The 14195-nt window shown below is 40.2% G+C and overlaps 1 protein-coding gene across 1 annotated transcript; it reads right to left on the reverse strand.

The window, feature by feature from the left end:
* Positions 1-580: 580 nt before the first annotated feature.
* LOC117251182 (immunoglobulin-like domain-containing receptor 1) lies at positions 581-11056 on the reverse strand. Its single transcript, XM_033617213.2, has 8 exons — positions 10734-11056; positions 7803-7973; positions 3978-4127; positions 3614-3733; positions 3362-3508; positions 3149-3274; positions 1451-2340; positions 581-1328 (listed from the first exon to the last, which is right to left on the reverse strand). Exons 1-8 carry the CDS (start codon positions 10780-10782, stop codon positions 1290-1292), a joined length of 1692 nt encoding a protein of 563 aa, XP_033473104.2. The 5' UTR covers positions 10783-11056; the 3' UTR covers positions 581-1289.
* Between the last annotated feature and the right edge of the window lie 3139 nt (positions 11057-14195).

The following is a 14195-nucleotide window of genomic DNA, read 5'->3' on the forward strand; positions in this document are numbered from 1 at the left end:
AGTAATATTAAGCATGGACTACAGTTCCTAAGAGTGATTATTATCATTCCAAATCAAATGATATCCACAGCAGAGTGTTTCTAAATTTCTTTTTGTTCAAAGACAATGACACAGAAGCACCGTCTGCTGAAGCCCTCCGACATCGCAGCTCCAGTTACATTATGCATGTGTCATGCCCTATAGATAGCTCCCATGGGGTCAAAGAGCACGTCACAGCCTTCTTTGAATAGCCTGAGTGCAGATGTGGAAGACCCTGAAAACCCTGACCAATCAGAGCAGACTTGTGTTTCAGACTAAGGGTGAGTACAGGTATATTCAGACTGACAGGGAAAATTATGTTTTTTGAACATTAAAGCATGTAAACATGTTCAAGTAGAAACCCAAAATACAAGTATGAACCTAAAAATAAGCATAATATGGGACCCATTATTATTTAAATACAAATCTTAATATACAGTTTAATATTCTGGCTTCAGTCTTATCTCGCAACATCAAGTTTTAGTCTTTAGTCTTAGGATTTTGACACAGTAACCTTTTGTATATATAAAAAGCACATAAATAATGACCCCTTCACACGAGCTGTATCTAAAAAAATTTATTTAAAACATACATATATTGTCACAATACATCTCTATTTGGTTTTTTTTTTGTTTGTTTTTTGTTTTTTTTTTTAAAAAGCAAACATTAATGAAAATCAGAATTGCATGTGTTTTGTTGGTTGTTCATTCAATAGGTTCAGTGAGTCCAATAACTCTGTCCTTCTTAAAAAGACAGACACAGAACATTCTTTTTATTGCTGTCTATTGTTATTATGGATGAAAGGTAAAAAAACCCCACTTAAATAGTATAAGAAATTATGCAAAAATAAGATATTATATTTAAAAAAAGCAAATACACACTGTGTACATCTCACACAAATTGTCTTCACTACAATGAACCTACAGAGAAGAAAAACCAAACCAAAGACAAACTAAAGAGCTGTTATATCCATCACCAGACACAAATTACACAATTTAATACAGCTAGGACAAGAATCACACACAGGCTTCATATCACGGCATATTATCTATTCAGCTGAACAGCTTTTCTTCATTCATAAAAATCTAATTTTTCTTTACAATTACAAACAGTGCATACACAGTGAAAGTATATCCATACAGTACATTTCAGGAGTTACCATCAAATGACATGACGACGACTAAATGCTTGTAGCTGATTGAACAGATGAAGGTGCCTCCTGTTTGTCTTCATTTTCACGATTCAGGAGAAAAAATAAAAAAAGAAATGCTTTAGATGACAACACTGGTCGCACTACGGGAGCTTCTGTCCTAAAAGAGAAAAGTGACAGAGGAGAAGTTAATGATGGAGATCTGAGGATTCAGTACAAGTGGTGAAATGTACAGTGGCATGCAAAAAGTGTTCAGAGTGTGTGTCAGCGTTTGGATCTTACTGAAAGTCGAAGGTAGTTCCTCCTGTCGTTACTGCGTCCAGGCTGCTCCTCTATGGAGGAGTAGCTGGGTGGCTTCTCGGGCCAATCCTTCCCTTTACCTCCTTTCCTCCTCCTGCTGTCCTCGTCTGAGCTCGAGGATCCTCTGCGGCGTGGAGGAGGTGAATAGCTCCTCTTCCTCCCAGCTGCTTTGCTGTAGAGCTCCTCCATCAGGTCGTCACGGCTATGAGCACGTGGCCTGGGTTCACCTCGCCTCCTCCCGGCCAAGCCTCCGCTCTCATTCCTTGAACCCCTATGTGGTGCTCTTGCTCGCCTGTTCTCCCATTCGGAGTCATCGCTGTAATCACGCAAAATGCCCCGTCTGGGAGGAGAGACGTCTCTGTAGCCACGGCTATCGCGGGGGAGACCTCCTCCTCCTGAGTGGTTTGTACTCCCGCTGGACAGGCTGGATATCCTGTGCCCACCTCTGGCTCCGTCTCCACCTCCAGGCCCCCTGCGTGAGGAAAAGCTGGGCACACGCTGGATTATAGGAGGCAGGGTGATCACCCTCCTCTCCACCCCTCTCACCCCCATCTCATCCAGGGCTGACAACATACTCGGGGGCCCCGGGGTGTAGGGGACTGCTTGAGGAGCGGGCTGAGGCGGAAGTTGAGGCTGTAATGGGAGCATATTTTGTGGAGCATGTGAGGCCATTTGAGGTGCTCCCACATCCAGCCCCCTCACCTGGTTCTCCAGGTAGTCCAACACGTGACCGGTGCCATGAGAGCTGCCGCGTGCACTGCCGTTCATGTGGTGTTGAGGAGGAGGAGGAGGCTGTTGCTGGAAGGCCATGGGTGACAGCTCCATGGGAGCCATGGCAAAGTTTTGTTTGGTCGGGTAGTCGGAGTACGAGCCTGGAACAGAAGAGACAGAGTTCAGAGAGGACATAAATAATCTAATAACTGATTTTCGGCCACATGGGGGCGGCAGAAACAAGCTGTAAACATGGACACAATTTCCTCTCATATGTTGTTACCAAAAAGTTTGACATTTACACATCCAGCAGATAAGCAAGTCGCTAACTTTGTCCGTTGGTTTTGGTGGTTGACAGGTAGTCAAGTCACACAGTAACACAAACAAACAACTGATCGGGCAGTGGTAGACCAACAGCTCTTGTGTTCAGTGTGCCAAAATTACTGTTTTTGTCAATGGAGTCTGGTGGCTTTGATGAGAGCACAAGGAACTGAAGCTGCTAACAGCTTCCCTACTGGAAAAGGGCTGTCCAACAAGGCTGTCAGCAAGGTAAAGCAGTGCAATTATTTTAGATATAATGTACATTTAAACTGTTACAGATTTTTTTAGGTGGATAAAATATGTTTTGCTGCTGCTCCCATCCACAGCAGTATACAACACAGCTATCTTTGCAGTATTTCTGCCTGCTTCTCCAAACTTGGGGCACGCTGAGAGTCTTGTACTGTAAGTAACACACTGACTATGGCTAACTACCTCATACAACCTGACTTAAAACGATCCGGACTATCCCTTTAAATATAATAAATATGGACATAGCAGTGGTGTTTACATAGTTTCAGGGGTTTTTGTTTTACTTCATTGTGCTGAAACCAAACCAAACACACGCCCTTGGGTCTGGGCGAGAATGATCCAACAAAGCATTCAACAAAGCATTAAAGGGAAGACCTTTGTGTACTTTGTGTCACTCACCTGAGTACAGTATGGGAACGCCCTGAGCAGAGGCGTTAGAGCTAATGGGAGCGTAGATGGGTTGACCATGCATCCAAGGAACCATAGCCTTCTGAGCCTCTCGCATCATCCTGTGCTGCATCACAGCTGAAATCAGAGCAGAGGATTTTGATATGTAGGCTTGAACACGTACAGACAAACTTATCTGTGCATAAAGATTGAGGTCTCCTGTACCTTCCTCCGGGCAGCAGCATGTCTGTGGACAACACGGGCAGCGGACGTAGCAGCAGCACTTCTGCGGGCAGCACTGACAGCAACATATGCAGAAGAGCATAATGAGCAGGAGAGCACCGAGGATGATCAACAGGACGGTCAGCCAGTCTGGAACACGTAAGACGACACACGATTATCAATATTTAAATATCAGAAAGTCTTTCCAGGCTCTATGTGACCTCAAGTCCCAAAACCTCAATTGAGGAAACTCACGGTACACGATGAGCTTGACTTCACGATCTGAGTCTCCTGTAGTGTCACCGGCAGCGTCAATGGTGCAGAAATACACGCCGTTATCCCACCACATCACCTCAGTGATAACAAGGTCAGCCTCTGTTGACACATAACATCACAAAGTTAGGTTTTAATAGTTCAAAATGCTCTCCATATATATTGTGTTTGCTCGTGTCTTACTCCAGGCAGTGTAGCTTCTCATTTATACTAATGAATGCAGTATTTAGGGAAAGTAGCGCTCTGTTTGGCAACACAATTATAATAGAATCTATGTATGTGTATGACTGCATCAACAGTTCAGAGTGAAACATCAACACTGTCATTATGACGGGTTCAAACTCACTGTTCTGAATGGTAATTCTGCGATTTCTGTAGTCGGCACCCAGTATGGGCTCATTAATGCCTCTTTTCTGGATCACTGTGCGGACGGTACGCTGGCGGTCCGGGCAGTCATTGGAGGGGTCCTGACCCAGCTGCAGAGTGGCCTGAAAGGCTGCAGACACAGAGGGAAATACGATGAAATATGATGTTCAATTTATTGCATATTCTCTTTCTTCTAGACCAGTCTGCCTCATGCTGCTCCAACCATCACATCACAATGGGTTCATCCAAATGACGCATCTCGCATCCACATGTCCCTCACTTGCATCTCTTCCTTGCGTCTTAGCTCTGCCCTCGTAGGACACAGGGGAGAGATGCGAGGATGAGACGTGAGGAGAGAAGAAAGCGACGTCAGTTTGTGATGACAGCGGCTGCTGAGTACAGTTGGATCAGCTGTCAGGAGGCTTTATTAACAGTGATAGAAACTTTTAATGGAGTTTGTGTCTGCACACAATGTTACATATACATATATAATGATAAAGATACAGATACAGTTCTCAGTAGCAGAGCAGCAGTGTTCTCTGTCTAACAATCACCTGCACACGAACAACGTGTTCTGATTTTTAACTGGATGGTGAATCAGCAAACAAATCAAATATAAAACGTGGCAGTGATACACTTGAGTTCAATCTCTTATCTGTCTTCCCTCTGGTATGAAACTTCAGTGATGTTGGGATGTATCAGATCAGTCCGATCAGCTGTCCAATCAATAACTGATATCCAATCAGGGGGGTGTGTTGGTCAGTAAAAGACTTCCACGAAAGGCTGCACTCGTGTATCCTCGCTTTTCTGACAAACTTTTCTGACAAATGTGATTCTGTGTAGAGTTACTGTATCTGACAAAGCTACTGTACCTCAGACAAACTGCTGCTTCAACCCCATCTCCTAGAAAAAACCTACTGCTTTGTTTGGACGAGCATGTTGTAGTGGAAAATGTAATTGCCTCCCGGAGGATTACTGTGTTTTAGAGTGAAAGGAATACTACGATTTTGTACCAGACCACAGATGTAGAGACGGGAGATTGGAAGCACTCTGGTTAAGGTTAAGGATGCAAAGATAGCTGTGTTGCATCTCTATGCAACAACTCTCTGTACTCTCTCTTTCCCCTCATCAGCTCTTCATTTAGTAGGCACAAATAAATATGGACAGCTATCAAATTCAAAGGCCTCATCCACATTGTCAAAATCATCTAAATAATCATCCATGACATTGAAAGTCTTTTAGATAACACTAAACTACTTTCACTGGCTCACCCTTTTCCCCTGTAAGGGCGGTGGCCATGTGGGTAATGTGTCATGATGAAGACGGCAGGCAGCAAATAGTGATGATAGTCAGCACAATTAAGTGTCTAGATGAGCTCAGGGCTACTGTTCAACCTCATGAGGAGGCCATGTTTCTTGTTTTGTGGTGATGACTGAAATGCAAACACCATTCTTCCTTCTGTAGAGTGGTCTGGACCGCTAGAAGCTAGTTACCAGCTAATAACAAGCCAATATAATTTAATGTTAATAAGCCAGTGTGTTCCTAACTACAGTTTGGAGCTGGTAAGCTGTCACTGAGAGAGGTAACACTACGTTTTCTATAAACTACTCCTGTTACTACTCTGCAAATCTCACTCACATTTCCAGGTTTGTTTTCCTACAGCAAGTCATTTCTTGTGAGATTTCAGAACGAGACTTCCGCTTGTCAAGACAATAATCAACCTACTGGATCAGGCGAAAGGTAAAGAGACACTTCAGCCCACTTACAGTAACAATCTGAGCCTCTCTGTGGCAAAAATAACCACTTTTAAAGGAGGTACAGTGATGGTCCTCAGTTGCCTCACATGCTGACATGCCGGCTGCTGCCCTCTCGCTCAATACTGGACCAACTGTTGTTCACACAGTCTCAAATACATGAGAAAATATGGTCTAAGTTGAAAAATGCCAAAGTTATCCTTTAAAAGTAACCAGATCCAAATCTGTTTGCAAGTCTCGGGGAGCACTACTACATGTGTTGCTCCAGAGTGAGCTGTGTAAAGTGTGATAAATTGCCTCAACTGAGGTCACCTAGGTCAGTGTTGGCTGGGGCTGAAAGCTACCACTTAAAAATTGAAAGAGAAATAAAAATCTAAGGATGCTGAGTTAAAAGAACTCCGTTTACCTGACCGCTGTAACCTGCTCCTTATCTCTGCGTGAGGTTAGCAGCTCAAGGCTACATCAGCTGCTACCAGCAAAACACACCGTTTTCCATCTGGTTGCACTGCAAGTAATGGAGGTGCCAGGTTTTGACAAGAGGAATGTGTGGAATTTAAAAGGAAAAAACGCTATCTCTGGTTCTGCTGCATGGAGTTTGATGCTAAAAAAACTGTTCATCATGAGCCTGACTGTGTTAACCCTTTGAAACCTGGAGCGACAACACTTTTCTTGTGCCGCTTTCAGACGCCTTTCACAAGTATTTAAACCTTTAAACCCTGAGCTAATTGTGTGATTTCTTTCAAAAACATGGGAAAAAGGCACTGAGCAACCTGGTTAGAAATGCCCCATAAACTGCAAAAAAAAAAAAAAAAAACAATGGAAAAAGAAAAAAGCTAGGGAAAAATTATTATTATTATTACATATTTCAAATTATGGAACCGAATTATTGTAATTTTTAAGCAGTATTTTCGGGTCATTTCGTACTTTTCTAATTTTTTAAAAAACTTTTTTTAAATTAATATTCTTGTTTTTAATTTTCTTTTTTTTTCTTTTTTAGCAATTTCTTGTAATTAGAAAATTACTTTTTAAAGCTAGGGAAAAGAGGAGAAAAAGGCTAGGGAAAATTATACTTAGAATTTATAATAATATTACATATTTAAAATGATGGTACAGAATTATTGTAACTGCATTTTCAGGTCATTTCCTTGTTGTTTTTTTTAGTTTTTACTTTTTTTAACTAATATTCTTGTTTTTAGTTTTCTCTTTTTATTAATTTTTTGCCAGTTTCTTTCATTCAAAAACATGGGAAAAAGGAAGTGAGCAACTTGGTAAGAAATGTTCCACAAATTGCAAAAAAATTTAGAAAATTATTTTTTTAAAAGCTAGGGAAAAACTATATTCATAATTATCATTGTTATATATTTAAAATTATGTACATAATTATTATAATTTTTAAACTTTCTTTTTCAGATCATGTCGTTGTTTGTTCTTAATTCTTTTCTTTTTTTCCTTTCCTTTCTTTTTTTAACTTATTTTCTTGTTTTTATTTTTCTCTTTTTTAGTAATTTCTTGTAATTTTTTTCACATCATTTTTTCTATCGTTGCCCATTGCCTTCTTCCCATGTTTTTTGAAAGAAATAAGGTTTCAAAGGGTTAAAGGAGTACAATGCTAAATTTCTGAGGTGGTCTTTTAACACTGGTAGTGCTTGAACATGTTTGTAAAATAGCACTAATCATGCTTTAGTTGCTACATGCAGATATTGTATTGCAAGGGTGGATACTATGGGGAAAAACAAATAAAACCAGAGACCATATTGTAAAGGGATCACTCCTGCTATGATACAGCAATCAGTGACTTAAAATAAAAGTAAGCCAGCATGGGGGAAATGGCCCCTTCCCTACTTCCTACCCTCCTACTTCCAGCCCCCTTACTCAGACCACACCCATCCTCGAACTCAGCCTTCATTTTGACTACACACCTGTGAAGTTGCGTGAGCCTGAGGCGTAAAGTGATGTAACGATTTGATGTAAAATATCTAAAAACATCTACTTAAAAACCACACACAATATTCAGCTATATCATTGCTCTCTCCTTCCACCTGCAGCCTCACCTGTGGAGTAGTACTCCAGCACAGGGTCTTTACAGAAGGACTTGTACCTCCAGGTGACCAGCACATCCTGAGGGTTCGCTGAGGTCGAGTAATCACAGCGAAGGATCACAGAGGCAAACAGAGTGGTCCTCCTCTCTGCCTCTGGAACAATCACCTGGATGGACAGCAGCTCTGAAACAAGCAGGAAGAATAACGATAAGATAAAAAGTAAAAACAGCAGCAGCACACATGACGCAATATTCAAATCACTGTACCTTCAGACAGAAAAACCTGTCACGAATCGGTGTCACAGCTTTGAATGCTGGGTTGATAAGAATCTGACCAGACTGGTTTACAGTTTACTACAGAAGTCTTTAAGTGTGTACGTATTGTACTTAACCATTAGAGATAATAACAGCTGTCAATCATGAGTGGCACTGCTGTGGAGAAAACAGGCTGATGACAGGCCACCTCTGCTAATGAGAAAAGATCAGCTATTGAGGTCAAAGTTTAAAACACTTTCCCTTTTTAACAACATGTCCAAACCTCTGATAGAGATGCGTGATTGTTACTATCAGATGTGTTAACAGTTTTTCTTAGTTGATTTAAGATACATACAGATAGATGAGGGCCATTGATCCATTAAAAGTCAAAAAAGATCGAGAAAAGTTTTCACTATTTGCCAGAGCTCAAGCTAACAACTTTAATATATAGCTTGTGGTAATGACAAATAAAAAAAATCAGCGTAGTAAAAAATAGCACTGTGTATCGAATCAGTTTTTAAAAAAAATTTTTTGGTCGCATATTTGACCCAGGCACATCACAAAATGCGGCAACAGAATAAAAAAAGAGCTATCACTGCCCAGAACCAGTAGCAATAACATTGACCAGCACACTATTGCTCTCTACCAGTGTCTCCCTTGCTCTCCCCTTTCTTTTCCCCACACACACACACACACACTTCACGTCAGGACATTGACATTGTCCTGTAAGGTCAAATGTAAAGGTAAAGGTAAAGTTCCACTGATTGTCACACACCTGAATGTGTGAAATTTGTTCTCCGCATTTGACCCATCCCCTGAGGGAGCGGTGAGCAGCAGCGGTGCCGCGCTCGGGAATCATGTGGTGATCTAACCCCCCAATTCCAACCCCTGATGCTGAGTGCCAAGCAGGGAGGCAATGGGTCCCATTTTTATAGTCTTTGGTATGACCCGGCCGGGGATCGAACCCACGACCTCCCAGTCTCAGGGCGGACACTCTACCACAAGGCCACTGAGCTGGTAAATGTCAGCTGCCCCGACATGCAGAGAGCAGGAGAGAACGTTAAAAAGAACCGATAACGTTGGAGCTTATCAATACTGCCTTTAATAATTGTGCATCGGGGCCCGTTTAATACCAAGTACCAATCCTTAGCTGGGCCACTCCCGAGCCAGATGTGGCTCATGGGCCACCAATTGAATAGGCTCGCCTTTGATGGTATTTTTTCAGTTTTTTTACATGTGATGGGCATTTGTCTTTCATTTTATAGACCAAACTATTAACTGATAATCATTAAGGCTTTACTATTTTTATTAGCACTTACTCTACTTATTATTTTTTCCCATTAATTGATTTAAATTTTAGTTTATAAAATGTCAGAAAATAACGACCAAAGCGATTTCTTCAATTTGCTTCAACAAACCAAAACCTAAAGATATGTTGTTGTTTTTTTTATCATTTATTAATTTTGCACAATTTAAAATATGCAAAATGACAAACATAAAATAAACAGTGCAGGGAGAGGAAGAAAACCCAGTGGGCTTGTTTAAAGCCGCCATCTTTCACCTAGTTAATAGACAAACCAATAGCATGACATAACATGACAACATAAAAGCAATGGCAAACTAATAATAACAAAATAATATATAACAGCCTGACAACAACAGCAATTTTTAACAACAATATTTAATAACAGAGCTGTAATGACTAATCGATTATTGATAAAAAAAGATCAACAAATGTATCTTCCATACTGTCAGACTTCTCAATCAGTATTCATGAAATACAGAGGAGCATGTCTTTGGAACAACCTTCTTCCATCTCTGCAATCATCATCTACATTAACATCATTTAAAAACCACCTGGAAAGGACTCTAATTTGCAAAGACTCTTAAAACTTCATTGATTTATTTGTAATTTGTTTGTGCGTTTTGTTGTTGTTGTAATCAAATGTGAGAATTTGCTGAGTTTAAGTTTTTCTTACATTAAACTAAATATCTTAACATTTCATGACATCATCCTATAGGCTCTTGGGAAGTGTCATGGACATTTTTTAATTATTTCTAATGGTTTATCGACCAAACGATAAACTGATTAATCCAGAAAATAATCTGCAGATTACTCAGTAATGAAAACTGCAGTGACAGCCCTGTTAAATTCACTGCAGCCAATTTTCACATGGAGATACTGAACAAGGTAAGTTTTGTCATTTTGGCTCCATAAAGGACTTTAAAGTATATTTAGTTATCAAAATAATTTATTAACTTTCTGTCGATTATTGACTTATTATTTCAGATCAACAGCAGATTAACTGATAATAAAAATAAACCTTATTTACAGCCTTATGTCCTCAACATTTGTTCACTATGAAGATCAGATCTAATAAAGAATTATATTTAAAAGTCTCTTCTACAAAACCAGTCTGTTTCCACTGTGTGAGCTGTCTGGATGTTTCATATTTTGGACAACATGTTCATAAAAACTATTAGCAGTGTGCGTCACGTGACAGCAGTCGGCCTTGTCCTGTTTACACCTGTCGATAATTAACTTGTACACATCACTGTTGGTTTCGACTGTTTGCTTTGGTGGCTTCACCCTGAATTCTTGGCTTTACACTGACAACAACTGACTTTAATAGAGAATATATGTGAAGTCTATATAAACGTCTTAGCTGTGACACCTTTCCAGCCTCACCTGTGGGCAGGTGCGCCAGCAGCAGCGCCATCAAGATCATGTTTCCCATCTCGTCGCTCTTTATCCTTCCGCGGAAGCTTCTCTCTTTATCCTGTAGGAGACTGAAAATGCAGCACAAGTCCTGAATATCTGGAGGAAGACGTTTTGTATCCGCTGCTCTGCATAGTAACTCTTCTTCTTACACTTTAAAGTACATCACAGTGAGGCTGCGTTTGTTCTCTGAGGAAAAGGACGAGTCTTTACAGCCGCATCGAGGAGCAACTTTCCCGCAGAGAGAGGAGTCGATGTCGGAGGCGGATCATCCGCACCCCTCCCCCCCTCCTGCAGCAGCTTCAGGTGACATCACTGACCCCGCCCCCTCTGACAGGTGCAACATGGAGGGGGAGAAGAAGAGCAGGAAGAACAAATACAGGTGATGTTTCCTCCATTGTCAGCAGAAAGAGAAGCAGGTTTATTGACACAGATTTGTAAAGTAGGTCTATCTGTCAATCTCAAAACTCAAAAATGAGCCCAACTGAGGAAAAAAATTGCAGCAGTAATGCTTCATAGTTGTTATTGCATTATATATTAAAAGTATACTTCATGGATTTAGTGGAATATTATGTTTTCAAGGTCAAAAGTTTTTGCGGTCAATCTTTTCAATTAAACACTTTTTAAGAGGATATTCTGATGTGTTGTACCTGTATTTGGGGCACTACTACCCAGCAACCTTTGTTTTTTCGCCAAATTGTCCACTTACAATACATACATTATTCTGTATATATTTCATATCTATGACGTGATCATTTATTGTAAGTTTTAGATATGTAGGGAACTGTAGTGCAGACTCGGGTTGACATTCCTCTTATTTTCATCCCCCTTTTTTATTCACTTAAAACAATTTATTATTTAAATTTTAAAAAATGCCACAGTGCCTCATGATGATGTCCCAGAAAAAGACACCCTGTGTGTCTTAGATGGGATGGGATAGGAAACGCATACAGTGCAATAGTGGAAACTTCTATTTGTTACAGTTGATAACATGATGGGAAGTCGGTGGTGATCGTGTTTTATGGTTCTAGTCCATCATGCATCATGGTTATCATGGACGAACACATTTGTATGTGCTGAAAATGAACCCCCTTAACCCCCTAAGTGCACATATACATTCAGAACAGGTCATATCTGATGGTCACATAAAGATCTACATACTGTCTCAAAATGTTCCCTACACAGCTAGGAATAAAATTCAGGTTTATTTATTAATTAATTTGCCAGAGCTGGTCAAAATTGACCATACTGAGTCAAATATGGTAATATCATAATGTCATATCACATCGTGCCATATCGTATCGCATTGTGCTGTATCGTATCATATCGTATCGTATCCAAACAGTATGGAATCAGCCCATAGATCAGCCTTTATACCCAAAGTTTTTCCACATATCTCTGTCCAAGATCACTTTCATATTTACTGTCTATTAACAACTGTATACATCAAACACTCCATAGCGTAAATGCGGAAGTGTTGATCAGACCTAAGGCAACTTACAGCTTAAAACACTTACCATGAGGAGAGAATCAATTGGGTGATCTGAGGGCACAGTAAATATGGTGAACATACAAAGTAGTGATTTGAAGATGCAATTTATTATCTAATGTCTTTCCCAAACACTTTTTTTAGTCATTCTCTTCTTTCACAGAGAAGTAACAGTGGAAAAACAGCCAGTTTGATTAGCTAATTACTTGTTTATTAATTAGTTCTGTGCTGTGTTTTGCTGAGCTCAGCCTCTGGTGAGTGTGTCGTTTACAAGTCAGATGAATACACTCTTTATGTAAATGTTACATCTTAAGGCTTGTTTTAACCCAGCTGTATAAAAGAAGCGAGTCCTGCATAATCTGAACACGCTGACTGAAAGCAGGTCAGCTCGTCTGATGGTTTTCAATTATCCGTTTGTTGCAAACAGCCCGAGTGTAAAGTTCACTCTCGGGATGAGTCATGTATTGGGTGAGCGTTGGAGCTCTTTGTGCGAGAGATGTTTACGCCTCTTATCTAGGAGGTGGACCCCAGCGAGCTCCACCGTTGACACAAAACAAGCCCGCCTGGGCTGAACTCAAGTGCTGCTCTCAGCTCGCTGAAGTGTGCTCGAAATCCTGTGAAAAATGTTGCGTGGATGAAAAGCTTTGCAATCACATCTGTGTCTGGCTGCACTGTGAACCTCCAGACATGCCAGGTTTTTACATTCCTTTCTTGGTGGTGTGTGGAGAGGACGAGCAGTAGCTTTCATCTGCTGCGTTAGAAAAGTTAAAAAATGTTCTGTTGTTTTATTTTAACCACATTTAGTCGCAGTTTGCTCTAAATAAACTGTAGTAACGTGGTGAGGAAAGGTCAGAGAGGTGAATCTGATTGCCACCCCTAATCCCCCCCACCAGAGTCAGAGGATGATAGGTAGTTGGCTTGTTATTATCATGAATGGTTTGTTGATCAGACCTGCTGGATACAGGCCCACAGTCTCGGTGTGAAGTGACTGCTCAAATTTTTTGTTGGAAAGTCGATTAAAGGACTATCAAGAGATACATAACAACTAAAAACAGTCGCAAAATGATCACGATTGCAAAACAACTGCAAAGAATTGCATAACAACTACTGAGACGCAAAATAACTACAAATAGATCTGAAATAATTGCAGAGAATTACAAAATGACCACAAATAAATGTAAGACCACAAAGAATAGCAAATTGGCAGCAAGTTAGTGCAAAAACACTCCAAAGAGCCCCAAAACAACCACAAAGAAATGCAAAATGATAACAAAAAACTGCAAAACAACCACAGAGATGCAAAATGACTACAAATAAATCTGAGATAACTAACAAGAATTACAAAATGACTACAAAGAGTCACAAAACGACCACAAATAGATGCAAAAAGACTATAAAGAATAGCAAAATGACAGCAAGTTAGTGCAAAAACACTTCAAAGAGCCACAAAACAACCACAGTGATGCAACATGACTACAAATAAATATGCAATAACTAAGAAGAATTGCAAAATGACCACAAATGGGTGCAAAATAACTTTAAATACACAGGAAGGGACCACAGAGACAAAAAACTACAAATACATACAAAATGACTACAAAGAATCCCAAAACGACTACAAAGAGATGCAAAATGACTACAAATAGATATGAAAAGACTACAAATATGACAAAATGACAGCAGGTTAATGCCAAAACACTTCAAAGAGTGACGAAACAACCAAAGAGATGCAAAACTACTACAAAGAGATCTGAAGTGACTACAAAGAATTGCAAAATGACAGCAAATGGATGCGAAAAGACAGCCACAAAGACACACTAAATGACTGCAATTTGATGGAAAACAATTACAAAGAATCACAGAACCACCACAGGGGGACACAAAATGGCTACTAGTAGATGCAAAACAACTACAAAGAATCACAAAATGACTAAAATTAGACA

Source organism: Epinephelus lanceolatus, chromosome 14 (assembly GCF_041903045.1).
Source record: "Epinephelus lanceolatus isolate andai-2023 chromosome 14, ASM4190304v1, whole genome shotgun sequence".
Taxonomy (NCBI): domain Eukaryota; kingdom Metazoa; phylum Chordata; class Actinopteri; order Perciformes; family Serranidae; genus Epinephelus; species Epinephelus lanceolatus.